Here is a 17,477-nt window from a genome sequence, read left to right as displayed (position 1 = left end):
TTTTTTAAAGATTTTATTTATTTATTTGACAGAGAGAGATCACAAGTAGGCAGAGAGACAGGCAGAGAGAGAGAGGGAGAAGCAGGCTCTCTGCCGAGCAGAGAGCCCGATGCAGGGCTCGATCCCAGGACCCTGAGATCATGACCTGAGCCAAAGGCAGAGGCCTAACCCACTGAGCCACCCACACGCCCAATTTACATCATTTTTTTAATCTTGAGGAATATTATATTCTAAAAAACAACATTATCAATAAAATCATAGGTCTATTTCAAGATTTCTTACTATCTTCTGGAAGGTAGAAAACCACTAAGTTTTTCTCCAGGGAAGGGTGCAAATGGAATGCAGTATTGCATTACTGCATGTAGCAAATGCAAACCAGGAGGAAAAGGAAACAATTTATAACCCCCCCAAAATAAGACATTTGAATAATTAAAAGTTTTGAAGGAAATCCCGTCTTTAATCCAGAAAGGGAAAAAGGCTAATGGACTTCAGACCAGTTCTTAAAATAATAGTAGGATTCTGTTGTTTGGCAAAGATGAGTCACTCCTTATCTATCAGCCCTCAAAAGGAGTTACGGAGATCCCTTACACCCAGACATCATGAAGATTGAATGTGCAGAGGAGGATGACTCGCTTTCTTAGCCGCGTATGTACTTCCTCAAGTGGCCTTGTCTTCTTGTGGTAGCTTGAGAATGAGAAGTGGAGGTGAAGGCTTAAACTACTTCTGTAGATTGAAGTGAAGCTACCCAAAGAGCCTGTGCAAATGGGGACAGTATTTCCAGACTGCTTTATTCTTATACCAGCATTTTGGAAAACAGTTTTCATTTGAACATAGATTTTTCTTTCCTTGCTCAACGAGTGTTTCCTATTAGATTACATAGTCATGATACCACCACAGACACATCTGACAGTGAATTTTGTGCCCATCAGCAACTTGTCACTACTTTTTTTTCCAAAATACTCGCCGTGTAATAGCTAACATGATTTTTAAAAAACATAAATTGGTGTATGTTACTTCTCTACCTAATCCTCTTTGGTGGCTTTTATTGCCCTTAATATAAAACGCTTGACTATACTTACTTGTAATATAGCCTGCCTCCCCTCTCTCATCTTATAACCTCTCTCTTTGGGTAATTAAGTCAGTTGTAAAGGCCTTCCTGAAATTTCTACTTTTTAAGCCCCAGGAACTTCACACATGCCATGCCTTCTTTCTGGAATGTTCTGCCCACTTTTTAGTAGACTAACTACTCTTCCTCTGACTCTCAGATCATAATGGACTTTCTCAGAGAGGCCTTTCCTGACCTTCATATTTAAAGATACAAACTCCGGGGTGCCTGGGTGGTTAGTGGTTAAGCGTCTGCTTTTGGCTTGGGTCAGGATCCCAGGGTCCTGAGATTAAGCCCCACATCGGACTCCCTGCTTGGTGGGAAGCCTGCTTCTCCCTCTCCCACTCCCCCTGCTTGTGTTCCCTTTCTTACTGTGTCTCTCTCTGTCAAATAAATAAATAAAATCTCCAAAAAAAAAAAAAAAAAAGGAAAAAGTAATAAAGATACACACTCCCACATTATTTCTCTTCATATATTTACATTGTATAAGTGTATGTTTTTAATTGTTTACTGTCTGTCTGTCCTACCCAACTGTAAGCTTTCTGAGGTGAGTGATCAAATCTATTTGTTTCATCATTGCATACCCACCTACTAGAACAGTGCCTGGAAAGTCATAGGCACTGCTGAATAAGTGATTGATAATTGGTGTTTAGGATGTTAGTCTGGCTTCTCATTTCCTTATAGTTACAAACCTTTCTACAATTTTTTATTTAATAAAATTTTGTTTTTGCTGTTTTTGTAACAGTGTCTTCAATTAATTGAAAATTTTAAGTAGCTTCTAGAATTACCCATATTTTAAAATTGGAATTAAGACTTAATTTGATGGATATATCTCTCTTTATGCCATCTAAATTAAGTTCTGTTCTTTGACAAGTGAGAAGACTTAAAAAAATCTTTTAAATTACAAAAGTGTTCTGCTTTTTACAGGAAATACATGTAACACAAAAATATAGATCTTCCTTCACCATTTCCCTAACCTCATTCCCCAAAGATAACTACTTTTATCATTCTGGTATAAAATGTATCAAATACCTCTTAAGGCATGTATGGGCTATTTTAAAATAAAAAGTTGGAAGATGTTGATAGACATGTAGATTACTGGCATGAAATAATGCTATACTTAACCATCTTCTGCTTAGATGTTCTTTTGTTTTCTGTAGGTTCTTAAAATATAATTGCCCAATTGAAGAATGATATATTTTCAATTTTGATAGATACTTCTAAGTACCCTTCCCAAAGGGTTATAGAAATTAATTTTTAAGTAATATATGTGTGGGTTTTATGATTGGAAAAGTAATGTTTATCATAGACAATTTGAAAATACAGAAAGGCACACCAAAACAATCATTTTTCCATCACCTGGTAGTATTCTAATTTTTATTTCTGTGCACATTAAAAAAAAATTATTTTGGGGTGCCTGGATGGCTCAATGGGTTAAGCGTCTGCCTTCAGCTCAGGTCATGATCCCAGGGTCCTGGGATTGAGCCCTACATTGGGCTCCCTGCTAAGCGGGGAGCCTCTTTCTCCTCTCTCTGTCAAATAAATAAATAAAATTTAAAAAATAAATTAAAAAAATTATTTTTCCAAGATTGGAATCATATTATACAAACTGCTTTGCAGTTTTTTCTTTTCAAATAACATTATATTGTTATTTTCCTATGTCATTTTATTTATTTTTTTCAAAAGATTTTATTTTTAAGTTATCTCTGCACCCAATGTAGCACTTGAACTCACAAACCTGAGATCAAGAGCTGCAGGCTCTACCAGCTAAGCCAGCCAGGCACCCCTCCCATGTCATTTTAAAATGTAGGTTATTTCACTATCTTGTTATACTATAACTTATTAGGCTAATTTAAATTACTGGACATCTAGATTGTTTTCTAGTATTTGCTCTTATAAATAGCACTAGTGTGCGTATCTTTTTGTGTATTTATACCTCTCAGTGCTTTTCAGTATACATAATACATTTAGAAGTGGATTTGCTGGATCAAAGTCTGTAAATTTAAGGTTTTTCATACATGCCATGTTGCTCTCCTGAAAAATTCCAAGTTACATCTTACTAGCAGTCTGAGAGTGCTCATTTTTCTGCACCCTGTTAGGTTAAAAAACAACAGCAACAACAATCAACACATAAGTTTTAAAAAGTAATAAGAAATGAGAGATACAGCTATGGCGTGGAATGGAACATGAATTTAAGACATAGCATCATGTACTGCAGCAGTTGTGTTCTTATTACCTGTGTTATTCAATTAATAAATGTCCTTTATTCTCTTTCCTATTTAGTTTTGATTCTTTTTGTGTATGTCACTGTTCTTTGGTTGGCTGCCATTTTCTTCTTTTTATCTATACCTTTTCACCTAGAGACCAAATGAGAGGGTTGACACTGTGTCCGAAAAACCAAGAGAAGAGCCAGTACTAAAAGAGGACCCCCTGGTGAGTTGCCGTATTGAATACTGTCTAACCAGGGATGGGGTAAGGAGGTAAAGCAGGGGGATTATATTATAACACATTCCATACGTATTATTACAGTTCCATACTTCTGGATTTCAGAAACTATACTGAAATAAATCTTGGAGCTGGTTTAAGAGGTAGATACTTTCAGTGAATTATTGTTCTTTTTTTTTTTTTAAAGATTTTATTTATTTATTTGACAGAGAGAGAGAGATCACAAGCAGGCAGAGAGGCAGGCAGAGAGAGGGGAGGAAGCAGGCTCCCCGCAGAGCAGAGAGCCCGATTCGGGGCTCGATCCCAGGACCCTGAGATCATGACCCGAGCCGAAGGCAGCGGCTTAACCACTGAGCCACCCAGGCGCCCCGAATTATTGTTCTTTTTAAAACTATGACCACTTTTTCTTATTGAAATATAATCGACATATATCATTATATTAGTTTCGGGTGTACAACATATTGATTTGATATGTATATGCATTGCAAAATGACCGCTGAAATAAGTGTAGTTACTGTCACCATACAAAATCACAAAAATATATTTATTGACCATTTTTTAATGGATTATGTGAATTCTCAAGATGCCTTATCAGTAATTTGACATCAGAAATATCAGTCCTATTTTCAGTATTTGGAGTGGGGCTTATTATTTTCTTTCTCTTCCTTTTTGCTAGTTATGGTTAAGTATTAGGGAAAGTATAATTGAAGATAAATTTTACATGGTGAGCATGTTTAATGTACTTTGTTCATAGTTTCTTTTCTTTTTTTAAAATTTTCTCTGCTGATGAAGTTTTACAACCTTTTCCTATAGGTTCAGCCAATATTATCTTCTGTTCCAACAACAGAAGCATCAGCTGGTGTTAAGTTCCAGGTTGGCGATCTTGTTTGGTCTAAGGTGGGAACTTATCCTTGGTGGCCTTGCATGGTTTCAAGTGATCCCCAGCTCGAGGTTCATACCAAAATTAACACGAGAGGTAAGTAAAGGCACAAATAGATATTAAAGGTTAGGGGAAAAAATTGAATCTTAAATGTTGTATATGACTGTAAGGATATGCACATAAGGGACACTCTGGTAGCTCAACTAGTTATGCGTGTAACTCTTCGTTTCAGCTCAGGGTCTCATGGGTCATGGGATTGAGGCTGCCTTAGGTGCATGTTTAGTGGGGAGTCTGCCTGAGGGTTCGCTCCCTCTGTCCTTCCCCCCACTCATGCTCTCTCTCTCTCTCTAAGGTAAATAAATAAATCTTAAAAAAAAAAAAAGAATATGCATATAATCTGACACCAGAATATCAGTTTTTAATAACTAGTGATCTAGTCATGGTCATCTTAATGGGCAGAAAGTCTCTATAACTGATATGGTCCTTGTTTTCCCTTATAACATCCTACATTTGTGGGGCGCCTGGGTGGCTCAGTGAGTTAAAGCCTCTGCCTTCGGCTCAGGTCATGATCTCAAGGTCCTGGGATCGAGCTCCTCATCGGGCTCTCTGCTCAGCGGGGAGCCTGCTTCCTCCTCTCTCTCTCTGCCTGCCTCTCTGCCTACTTGTGATCTCTGTGTGTCAAATAAATAAATAAAATCTTAAAAAAAAAAACACCCTACATTTGTTTTATAATTTCTTCTATACTTCTTTAAAAACCTTTATCTGACTGACATCTCATGTGAATTCCAAAAGAGAGAAAGCAGTTGGGTAAATAATAAGATGTCTTACAGAGCTTAGTAGGCATTTGGGCCATGCTTTTGTTGTACATCTTATTTCATCATTGACTCCTTTGAGTAGTAATTTTTTACCCACACAAGTGCTTTTCATCCTGATAAAATTTTCAAGATGCTTTTTCCCTCCACTCCATTTTTGAATCTGCAAATTTGCTGAGACATCTTTATACATTCAATACGACATAGACTACAGCTTGAATTTATAGAATCCTACCTTAGGAATATTAATAAATGTTGAGGAAGGATGTTTTCTAACTATTCTCTATTCTTTTCCATGGGTTTGTCTAAAACATGTGTATTAGATTTCTGATATTCTAGCATTTGGAAAGGACTTGCTTAGTTAGTCAGGGGAAGGTTTGAGCTGGAATTTATTTCTGGATATTTGCTTTGTGAACTCACTTGTTATGTGTTGAATTTCTTCTTGTTTGTGACAACTTTGCGCCTATTTCTTTTTTCTTTTACTTTAAATTTTCTGTCTTGCTCCCTGTTCACTGTTATAAAGAGAAAAAATATCTACATAAGTCTTGCAAGTCAGATTTGTGACAGAATCAGCCATATCTGTAACTTTTGTGCTTCATAGCCAGTTATATGCCCTGGTATAGAAAGCAGTTATCTGTCATTATACCCTGCTGATTCAAGATTGGGTAACTGGAAACATCAGTGGAGCAGAAGTGAAAACAACAACAACAACCCAGCATTGTTGAATATCAACTTTCGTGCAAGGCACTGTGTTAAGCAGTTATATATTTTATGCAGTCCACATAGCAGCAACACTACAAAGTAGGTAGTATTATTATCTTTATGTTTTGAATAAGTGAATAGTTTCAGAGAGACCTTATTCCATAACCCCTACTCTTTTTTTTTTTTTTTAATTTTTTTTTTTTTTAATTTATTTAACAGACAGAGATACCAGTAGGCAGAGAGGCAGGCAGGGAGAGAGGAGGAAGCAGGCTCCCTGCCGAGCAGAGAGCCCGATGCGGGGCTCGATCCCAGGACCCTGAGACCATGACCTGAGCCAAAGGCAGAGGCCCAACCCACTGAGCCACCCAGGCGCCCCCATAACCCCTACTCTTAAACATACTATATATTAAAAAGAAAACAATGAATTCACCTAGTTATAATTTACCAAGGTTGGGGGAAGGCAGTCCTAGTTGTTTCATTTATTACTTATTATTAAGGGTGTTGGATTCAGTAACCTCTGAAGTATCTTGCAGGTTTAATAATCTATGTTTCTATGAGTGGGAGAAGAAAGGGACAGAGATTTTCCAAAGGACCAAGCCTTATTTAATTTTAATTCCAGGTAACATACAGTGTTCTATAAGTTTCAGCTGTATAATGTAGTAATTCAGCACTTCCATACATCACCCTGTGCTCATCACAAGTGCACTCCTTAATCCGTATCACCTATTTAACCCATTCCCCCACCTACCTCCCCTCTGGTAACCATCAGTCTGTTTTCTATAATTAAGAGTTTGTCTCTCTCTTATTTCTTCCCTTTGCTTGTTTTGTTTGTTAAATTCCATGTATGAGTGAAATTATATGATATCTAACTGACTTAGCATTATACTTTCTAGCTCTGTCCGTGTTGTTGCAAATGGCAAGATTTCATTCTTTTTATGGCTGAGTAATATTCCCTGTGTGTGTGTGAGTGTGTGTGTGTGTGTGTGTGTGTGTATCACATCTTCTTTATTTACTAGTTCGATAGGACACTTGGGCTGCTTCCGTATCTTGGCTGTTGTAAACTGCTGCTATATATGCTATATATGCTGCTATAAACATAAAGGTACATGTATCCTTTTGCATTAGTATTTTTGTATTCTTTGGGTAAATACCCAGTAGTGCAATTGCTGGATCGTAAGGTAGTTCTGTTTTTAACTTTTTTTTTTTTTTTTATATTTTATTTGTTTATTTGACAGAGAGTTAGAGAGAGAGCACAAGTAAGCAGAACGTCAGGGAGTGGGGAAGAGAGAGAAGCAGGCTCTCTGCTGAGCAGGGAGCCCGACGTGGGGCTCAATCCCAGGACCCTGGGATCATGACCCAAGCTGAAGGCAGCCGCTTAACCAACTGAGCCACTCAGGCGCCCCTGTTTTTAACTTTTTGAGGATACTCCATACTGTTTTCCATAGTGGCTGCACCCATTTGCATGCCCACCAGCATTGTAATCCCACATCCTCTATATTGTTAATTTTAGACATTCTGATAGGTGTGAGGTGGTATCATTGTAGTTTCGATTTGCATTTTCCTGGTGATCAGTGATGATGAGCATCTTTTCAGATGTCTGTTAGGGCAAAGCCTTCTTAAATAAAATAATCCATGTACCTGTCTGGGTCTCTACAGCAATCTGAGGTAGTCTATCATGTGAGAGTTGTGGCTCTTCAATTCTCTCTCCTTAGAAAAGCGTGATTTTGAGATTATATAATTTCACATTTAATTACTATATGAAAACCTAATTACAGCTTTTTTGGGTGGTACAAGTGAGAGCACAATTTGTACTGCATCTGTATTTCAAAGAAAGTATTTAAATTTAGGAATTAATCTAATCTAATCAAGTCATGATCTCAGTCTGTGCTGGGGATGCAGTCTGGTTAAGATTCTCTCTCTGCTCCGTGCTCACACTTGCTCTCTTTTCCTCTAAAAAAGAAATATTTGAGAGTAATTATTTTTCTTTATGTATATTGTAATTAATAGATAGGATAGTAAAGATTTTTTTTTTTTTAAAGATTTTATCTATTTATTTGACAGACAGAGATCACAAGTAGGCAGAGAGGCAGGCAGAGAGAGAGGGAGGAAGCAGGCTCCCTGCCGAGCAGAGAGCCCGATGCAGGGCTCGATCCCAGGACCCTGAGACCATGACCTGAGCCGAAGGCAGAGGCTTTAACCACTGAGCCACCCAGGCGCCCCGGATAGTAAAGATTTTTATTGAAAGTTTTAAATGATATCATTATACCTAATGAAATTTTTATTTTTTATTTATTTTATTTAAGCTCAATTAATTAAGATAGTGTATTATTAGTTTCAGAGGTTGAGTTCAGTGACTCATCAGTTGCATATAACACCCAGTGCTTATTATACCCTTTGCTCTCCTTACTGTCTATCACCCAGTTACCCCATCTCCCTCCTCCCTCCCCTCTAGCAACCCTCAGTCTGTTTCTTATGGTTTTCTTACAGTTTGGCTCCCTCTCTGATTTCATCTTGTTTTATTTTTTCCCTCCCTTTCCTTATGCTCCTCTGTTTTGTTTCTTAGATTCCACATATGAGTTAGATCATACAATTGTCTTTCTCTGATTGACTTACTTTGCTTAGCTTAATACTCTCTAGTTCCATCCACATCATTTCGAATGGCAAGATTTCATTTTTTGATGACTGAGTAATATTCTACTGTATGTGTATGTGTGTATGCATGTGTATACCAAATCTTCTTTACCTATTGTAACTTTTTTTTTTAAGATTTTATTTATTTATTTGACAGAGAGTGATCATAAGTAGGCAGAGAGGCACTCAGAGAGAGAGAGGGGGGAAGCAGGCTCCCTACCAAGCAGAGAGCCCGGCACGGGACTCGATCACAGGACCCTGGGATCACGACCTGAGCCGAAGGCAGAGGCTTAATCCACTGAGCCACTCAGGCGCCCCCTGTTGTAACTTCTGTTCCTAACTTTTTTTTTAAAAGTTTGAAACTAGATGGTTTTACCTTCATATTATTTTTCTTAAATAAAAACATTTCTGGGGCACCCAGGTGGCTCAGTCATCTGAGCATCTGACTGGAGATTTCAGCTCAGGTCATAATCCTCAGGGTCATGGGATTGAGCCCCCTGGAGGGCTCCACACTCAGCTAGGCATCTGCTTGAGATTTTCTACCTCTGTCCCTCCCCCACTTATGTACACACATGTACGGCCTCTCTCTCCCGCTCTCTTTCTAAAATAAATAAATTTTTAAAGAAAATATTTCCTCTGCATTTTTCTTTTGGAATTCAGCCTATTATTCAAAGACAGATTTGCTTACTTCTCATTTTTTCAGGTCTTTAGGTTTTTATTTCATTCATAGTTCTTTGGCCAGCAGGAAATAAAGTGATAATAACAAAGAGGCAGATTGTTTGATTTGTTTCATCTGTACTAATGATGTAGTAGAGGAAGAAGTTGAAAATAAAGATTAAAATGAGATTGCATCATCTGTGTTTTTGTTTTCATGTTTTTAACTATAATTTAAACTCTGATTCTGAATAACTCACTGACTTTTGAAAACAGATTATGCCTTATGTTCTTTTAACCTTGTTACCTGTACCCACTACCCTATTTTCCAAACTCACCTATTAGTTTAGGTTTTATATATATATATATATATATATATATATATATATATATATATATATATCATACGTATGCTATATATAGAGAGAGAAAGAGATTTTATTTATTTATTTATTTATTTATTTATTTGACAGAAAGAGACACAGCGAGAGAGGAAACACAAGCAGGGGAAGTGGGAGAGGGAGAAGCAGGCTTCCCACCGAGCAGGGAGCCCAATGGGGGGCTCGATCCCGGAACCCTGGGATCATGACATGAGCCGAAGGCAGACACTTCAAGACTGAGCCACCTAGGCGCCTCTTCTTTTTTTTGTCTCTAAAAACCCTTGGACTTTTGATAAACCTTCTTTGATTAATTATAGTCAAGTTTGTGTTTAGCTCTTCCTTCTCAGATTATATGGAAATTGAATTGTATTTCTCTCTTATAGGCTATTTTACATAATAAATTTTAATCTGGTTTCAAAGTACTTCCTTAGGTAATCTCCCATTAATGTCTAATAAAATTAAAAAATTTTCAAATGCAAGATACAGTCGATTTCAGATAACTGAGTTCAACTTAAGCTTATACCTGTATTTTTCTAGTCAAGATCTGCTTATTATTTTTCTCTGCCTACCTGAATTGGATTCACTAAGACCAATTATACAGTACTCTATTAACCTGAGACATTTTCTGTAGAGTTGTGTTTTTCAAACTTTGTATGGAAAAAAACAGTTTTTGTTCGTTTCTTAAAAATTTCCATTCCTGGGGTGCCTGGGTGGCTCAGTGGGTTAAAGCCTCTGCCTCTGGCTCGGGTCATGATCCCAGGGTCCTGGGATCAAGCCCCGCATTGGGCTCTCTGCTCAGCGGGGAGCTTGCTTCCCTCTCTGCCTTTCTCTCTGCCTACTTGTGACCTCTCTCTCTGTCAAATAAATAAATAAAAAATTAAAAAAAAAATTTCCATTCCACCATGGACCAATACTTATGTAAAATACATTAAAAGTAACTATTACAAAAAGGAAAGGCCCCCCCCCCCACAAAAAAATATAGTATAAGATCCCTGGTCATATGCCTAAATGTCATGACAACGTCAAATTATCATAGTTTCTAAATGCTTACTCTTCTGTGTTTATTTTGTCACAGACTGGCTTGTTCTGGGAACCACACTTGGAGAGTAGCACTGTTCTAGAACAGCAGTTCTCAGATTTTTTGGTCCCATAACCCCTTACACTCTTACAGTTTGACGACTCTAAAAAGCTTTTGTTTACATGGGTTGTATCTATTACTATTTATTTTAATTTGGAAATTAAAACTAAGAAAATTAAAAATAAATTAGTAAATTAAAAATTTACTAATTCATTTAAAAATTATTATATGTTGTCATTGTATTTTTATGAAAAATATTTTCTCAAAAATATTGAGAAGAGTAGTATCATTTTACATCATTGCAAATCTCTTTAATGACTGGCTAGATACTAGATTCTTGTATCTGCTTCTACATTCAATCTGTTAAAATTTGTTGTTTTGGTTTAACTATATGAAGATAATCTGACCTCAGATAGATGTGTAGTTGAAAAAGGATACTGTATTTTAATAGACTTTTTAGGTAATGTGTATATATTTCTTTGATACTACACCAAAACTCAACAAGTGGTGGGTTAGTTGGAATATGGAATCTGAAATCATATCCATAACATTTTTGTATTTTGTTACATTGGACTCCATTGGTTCTGTCTTGCACTTTGAATGAATCTTTTACCTTTCATGATTTTATAACATTACATATTGGCCATTTAAAAAATAGTGGTTTGGGGTGCCTGCGTGGCTCAGTTGGTTAATTGTCTGACTTTCACTCAGGTCATAATCTTAGGGTCCTGGATTGACCCCTGCCTTCCCATGGGCCTCCCCACTAAGCACAGAGTATGCTTGTCTCCCCTCCCCCTGTTCTCCCTCCCCCTCATGCAGTCCCACTCCCATTTCTCTTTCCCTCTCTCTAATAAATAAATAAAATCTTTAAAATTTTTTTTAAATAAAAAATATTGGCTTTTTTTTTTTAAAGATTTTATTTATTTATTTGACAGAAATCACAAGTAGGCAGAGAGGCAGGCAGAGAGAGAGGAGGAAGCAGGCTCCCTGCCGAGCAGAAAGCCCGATGCGGGGCTCGAACCCAGGACCTGGGATCATGACCTGAGCCGAAGGCAGTGGCTTAACCCACTGAGCCACCCAGGCGCCCCAAAAAATATTGGCTTTAATAAGTGAGACATATCTTCCAAATGTTGAACATTTTCTATAGATCTTTTTTCTTTAGATTGAGAGTGTGCATAGGAGCCAGGGGGAGGAGCAGAGGAAGAGATAATTTTTTTTTTTTTTAAGATTTTATTTATTTATTCGACAGAGAGAAATCACAAGTAGGCAGAGAGGCAGGCAGAGAGAGAGGAGGAAGCAGGCTCCCTGCTGAGCAGAAAGCCCGATGCGGGGCTCGAACCCAGGACCTGGGATCATGACCTGAGCCGAAGGCAGCGGCTTAACCCACTGAGCCACCCAGGCGCCCCAGGAAGAGATAATCTTAAGCAAGGCTCTGATCTCACCATCCGGAGATCATGACATGACCTTAGCTGAAATCAAGAGTTGGGCACTTAATCGACTGGCCACCCAGGGGGGGCCCCATCCCCCCCATATATATTTATATATATATGTGGGTGTATATGCATATATATATATATTTTTTTTTAGGTTTTTATTTATTTATTTGACAGAGATACAGTGAGAGAGGGAACATAAGCAGGGGGAGTGGGAGAGAGAGAAGCAGGCTTCCTGCCAAGCAGTGAGCCTGTTGCGGGGCTCGATCCCAGAACCCTGGGATCATGACCTGAACCAAAGGCAGACGCTTGATGACTGAGCCACCCAGGCGCCCCTTCTATAGATATTTTTTAAGTCACATTAGTTTATAAGACCAGTTATTTCATCATAAAATTCTTTGATTTTTGGGAAGTTGGAAGACTCAGGTTTTCCAAAATTTTAATTTTTGCTTGAAAGATCAAATTTTGTCATTGGCAACAAATACTGTCAGTTGATTTCATTGAAATAGCAAACTTGCTTTGTTCGTTTTAAAGGAAATACCTGCCAATGCTCAAGTTCAAGTAACCATAGTTTTTCTGTCAGTCGTTCTTTCCAGTAAAAATGATGAAAAAGTGACCAGTGATCTTGCAGCTCAATCAGTCATACAAGTACTTTTCCTCAAGATAACTGTCACCCTTGTAAACAAAAGTGCTTTATGCATACCTCCCATTTCATCATGCAGAATATTAAAAAGATAGTGTCCAGAGGTTGAAATTTAGTGAAATTAATCATTTTACCACTTCATCAAGGATATTAAATAAAAGCGGCTTTTTGTTTTAACTGCCAGTGTATGGTTGTATAAGATCCCTGATCATGTGCCTAAATGTCATGATAATGTCAAGTTATCATAGTTTCTAAATGCTTACTCTTCTGTGTAACTAGAATGTGATACTAGTATAGTTTGGTGTCACTCACTGTCTTTATTTGTGCTAACATCCCAGCAGTCTTACTCACCATTGTTCTTGCAGTATTAAGTGCAAATGCCACCACACTGAAAAGATAGTAGCATCTTGGTATTATTATGAAGACAGTTTTGACCTCGCAGGATCCCTGAAAGAGTCAGTGGCCTCTTCTCCACCCTTGCGTCTGTATAGCCCACTTTTATACAGCCAGAAAAGCAATTTGACTAGCACTTTTAAAGTCCAAGAAAATATGTTATAAATATTTTTTAAAGATTATATTTGAAGGAGAGAGAGCACAGACATGAGCACCCACGAGCTAGGGAGCAGCGGTGAGGGGTGGGCGGGCAGAGAGAGAGAAGCAGACTCCTTGCTGAACAAGGAGCGCAACATGGGGCTTGATCTCAGGACTCTGGGATCATGACCTGCCTCCAAAGGAAGACACTTAACCGATTAAGCTACCCAGGCACCCCTGTTACACACTTTTTGAAGAAAAAATTATTTATTCCCAAGTTTGTTTGTAAAAAGGTTTGAGACAAGGAAAAATAAGTTGTGTAACCAAGGTAACAAATTTGATAATTAGAATTTCTGATTTTCTTTCTCTTAAAACTTGCTGGACAAATTTTAATCATTTGGGAGTGATTTTTTTTTACAGTAACTATTAGTTGTGTAATTGGCAGGTGTTGGATTAGATCTTTGAACAATCCAAAGCATATGAGTTTTAATAGGAACGATGCCAGGGAAGCTGGCATAGGTTCATCTTTTGGGCAGAGTATATGTGGATGCTTATGTTCTAAAATGGTTAATAAGAATTTTTGCTTTCAGGTGCCCGGGAATATCACGTCCAGTTTTTTAGCAACCAGCCGGAGAGGGCATGGGTTCATGAAAAGCGAGTACGAGAGTACCAAGGTCATAAACAGTATGAAGAATTATTGGCTGAAGCAACCAAACAAGCCAGCAATCACTCTGAGAAACAAAAGGTATCTGACATACTAACATTACCAATCGAATACGGTTTTTAGAGGACTTAATTTAGTACAAGTTTTCATACTTGAACTTAGAGAGTTGTTAGAATGATGTTATTTTAACCTAAGTTCAGCTGTATTTATTTATGTATTTATTTATTTATTTATTTAAAAGATTTTATTTATTTATTTGACAGAGAGATCACAATTAGGCAGAGAGGCAGACAGAGAGAGGGGGAAGCAGGCTCTCTGCTGAGCAGAGATCCCGATGTGGGGCTCGATCCCAGGACCCTGGGATCATGACCTGAGCTGAAGGCAGAGGCTTTAACCCACTGAGCCACCCAGACGCCCCCCACTAAGTTCAGTTTTAATAATGTATGCCAGTAGGTTTTGTATTTCATATAAACAACATTAAAATACTATTAAAAACTTGAACTCTCCTTAATACAGTATTGGATTCTGTTTTTGAATTGAATTAGTTAGTGTACATAAGACTAGTAGCTGCTAGTGAAACGCGGATTTTGCTAGGGAGTTCTATTCTTTCTCCTATTTCATTATCTTTATATGATTCCCTTTATTCTTATCTAGTAAAATTTGTTTTGTGACAGTGAAGTTTCTAAAATATTTAGTGAGTACCTACTATGAGACAGGCACTGTTTTAAGCATTTTGTGTATATTCATTTAATGTTTATAACAACTTAAGTGGGATAGATACCATTATTCCTATTTCTGCAGATGAAGAAACTAGGCACAGATAGCTTAAGTAACTTGTTCAACCAAGGACACACTTAGTGATGGAACCAAGAAATATGTTTGTGGTGGTGGATATTTTAGAATTGTAACAGCAACTCCTGATTATCTATCTGGTTGACATTTTAAAACTTAACTAATTTTAGGGTGGGTCTCTTGTGGTTCAGAAATTTGTCATATTTTTACTCTTTAAAAGCTAAATTTGATCACACAGGATTTTGATTAATTTTATCAGACAACATTTTACAGATTTATAAATCAGCATTTCACATATACCATCCCTTCTCATAGTTTCATTAGCTAATTTTGGGCTACCTCAGTCTAATGCCATAGATAATTCCTGATGGCTTTGGTCATCTCTCATACTTTCAGTCAAAGTTTTCTTATCTGTCTTGGCAACTCAAAGTCTTCTGAGCAACAGTGAAGGAGACCTATGGAAACCGGTTCGGGTTTATTTTTTCTCTCATACATTCTTTCTTTCCAATGTCTTATCAACCCTCATTTGTTCCTCTGGGCTCTCTCCTTTCTCTGCGTTCTGCCCCTATTTGCATTATGATACAAACTACCAGCACAGCTTCAAATACTGACTCTGCCATTTGCTTTGTTGTGATCTCTGTAGTACCCTGGAGCCTTAGGGTGTCATTTTTTAATGTTAGTGTTTCATTGACCACTGAAAATAATCGTTCTGCAATCTTTTCCCTTTCCCTCATTGCTAGTTTTTTATGAATGTAATGTGAGAAGGGACGGCTACCTCTTTGAGTAACTTGTCCAGAAGAGTGGTCAACAAAAAAGGAAATATGAAAGAGAGTAGACCTGCATGTCATCTGATAGTAATACTGACTTATCAAAGTTAGGGAGTTAGAACATTTCATGTATTTGACTGAAGAACCTGAATATATTGATTTATGTTACCTGGAAAGATGTCAGGATCATGTGGGAAATACATATTGGTATAAATGTACCAATTAGATTGAAATGTATCCAATAATACCTGTCTTTTATCTGCCTGGGTCTTTTTTTAGATTCGGAAACCCCGACCTCAGAGAGAACGTGCTCAGTGGGACATTGGTATTGCCCATGCAGAGAAGGCACTAAAAATGACTCGAGAGGAAAGAATAGAACAGTATACTTTTATCTATATTGATAAACAGCCTGAGGAGGCTTTGTCCCAAGCAAAGAAGAATGTTGCCTCCAAAGCTGAAGTTAAGAAAACCCGAAGACCAAGGTCGGTGCTGAATACTCAGCCAGAACAGACCAATGCGGGTGAAGTGGCCTCCTCACTCTCAAGTACTGAAATTCGGAGACAGAGCCAGAGGCGGCACACTAGCGTGGAAGAGGAAGAACCACCTCCTGTTAAAATAGCCTGGAAAACGGCCGCCGCGAGGAAATCTTTACCAGCTTCCATTACAATGCACAAAGGGAGCCTGGATTTGCAGAAGTGTAACATGTCTCCAGTTGTGAAGATTGAACAAGTGTTTGCTCTTCAGAATGCTACAGGAGATGGGAAATTTATCGATCAGTTTGTTTATTCGACAAAGGTACCTCCTTTCTTCATGGGTGTTTTGGGGGAATATTATTTAATAAGTCTTCAACCTTGGTATTTAAAAAGAAACCTCATAAACAACCAAGGTCTTAATTTAAATACCCTTTTACCACTGCATTTGAAATGTACGGTTAGTTTACTGTGTCTGAGGGGGCAAAAAAGGTAGAAAGACTGTGTTTTCCTTCATTTTCCTCCCTCTTTTGTAATATCCCATCTGTACTAGATTAATCTTGAGCTGTGCAGCCAAAATTGAGCTTAGCTCCCTAAAGTTGTGGAAAAAAACTCGGCACTTTGCCTGTTTCTAGTTTGTATAGTTAGTTTTTCTTAGCCGCAAAGTGTGCTGCTTATTACATTATTTTTCTCAGTTATCTGAATTAACCACTGTAATAATTTTAGCTGTTAATCTATCTGGTTGCACCAGCAATTTTGTTAGGTTCATGTTGGCTTGGGAGAGCTAATGTGTTTTAGAGAAATTCCAGAACTGTGTTTGTTCTGTAACAACTAACTGTGGTGATAGCGTAGGTAATGGGTAAAAATACCTCTTCAAATTGAATACCTCCATCAGCCAGCCCTGAACCTCCATTTAGGACACTTATATTTTAGCTTTTAGACTTTAAAATTGTGTGATAACATTTGTAATGTTTATTCCATATACCTCTTCACAGTTGTAGGCTTATGAATTCAATTTAGTGGCACCTTGTGTGTGTCCTTTTTTCCTCTGCTTATTTCCTAACATTGTCATGTGCACCTGGAAATAATTAAATATAAGTATGCCTCATCAGTCCTATATTTTTCCAAGTTTTTATCTAAATTCCAGGTATTTAACATACAGTGTAATATTAGTTTCAGGTGTAGAATTTAGTGATTGAACACTGACATAGGACACCCGGTGCTCAAGTGATAATATTTTACTAGAGAGAAGTATAAGGATTCTCTGTTAATTTGTTTCTGACTGTAGGTTCAACTAATTTCGGTAAGACTAAACTACTTGGAAAGACTTAAGTTACAGTCTCCACTTGGTTCTGTTGACAGCTTGGAATAGCAAAGGAATACCTTGCTACTTATTTTTTTTTTTTTTTTTAAAGATTTATTTATTTATTTATTTGACAGAGAGAGAGAGCACAAACAGGCAGAGAGGCAGGCAGAGAGAGAGGAGGAAG

The 17,477-nt window shown here is 37.6% G+C and overlaps 1 protein-coding gene across 5 annotated transcripts in view; it reads left to right on the top strand.

Moving 5' to 3' along the window:
• The window catches only part of NSD3 (nuclear receptor binding SET domain protein 3), a 126,702-nt gene that overhangs the window by 53,920 nt on the left and 55,305 nt on the right, over nucleotides 1–17,477 (top strand). For all 5 annotated transcript variants that reach the window (XM_047717103.1, XM_047717105.1, XM_047717104.1 and 2 more), the window contains 4 exons: nucleotides 3,467–3,538; nucleotides 4,364–4,526; nucleotides 13,885–14,039; nucleotides 15,797–16,312. In XM_047717103.1, the coding sequence (XP_047573059.1) occupies nucleotides 3,467–3,538; nucleotides 4,364–4,526; nucleotides 13,885–14,039; nucleotides 15,797–16,312 (906 nt within the window). The remainder of the gene's footprint in view (nucleotides 1–3,466; nucleotides 3,539–4,363; nucleotides 4,527–13,884; nucleotides 14,040–15,796; nucleotides 16,313–17,477) is intronic.

This window comes from Lutra lutra, chromosome 2 (genome assembly GCF_902655055.1).
Source record: "Lutra lutra chromosome 2, mLutLut1.2, whole genome shotgun sequence".
Taxonomy (NCBI): Eukaryota; Metazoa; Chordata; class Mammalia; order Carnivora; family Mustelidae; genus Lutra; species Lutra lutra.
Note: the sequence above shows the minus strand (reverse complement) of the source record. Positions and strands in the feature narration are given on the sequence as shown.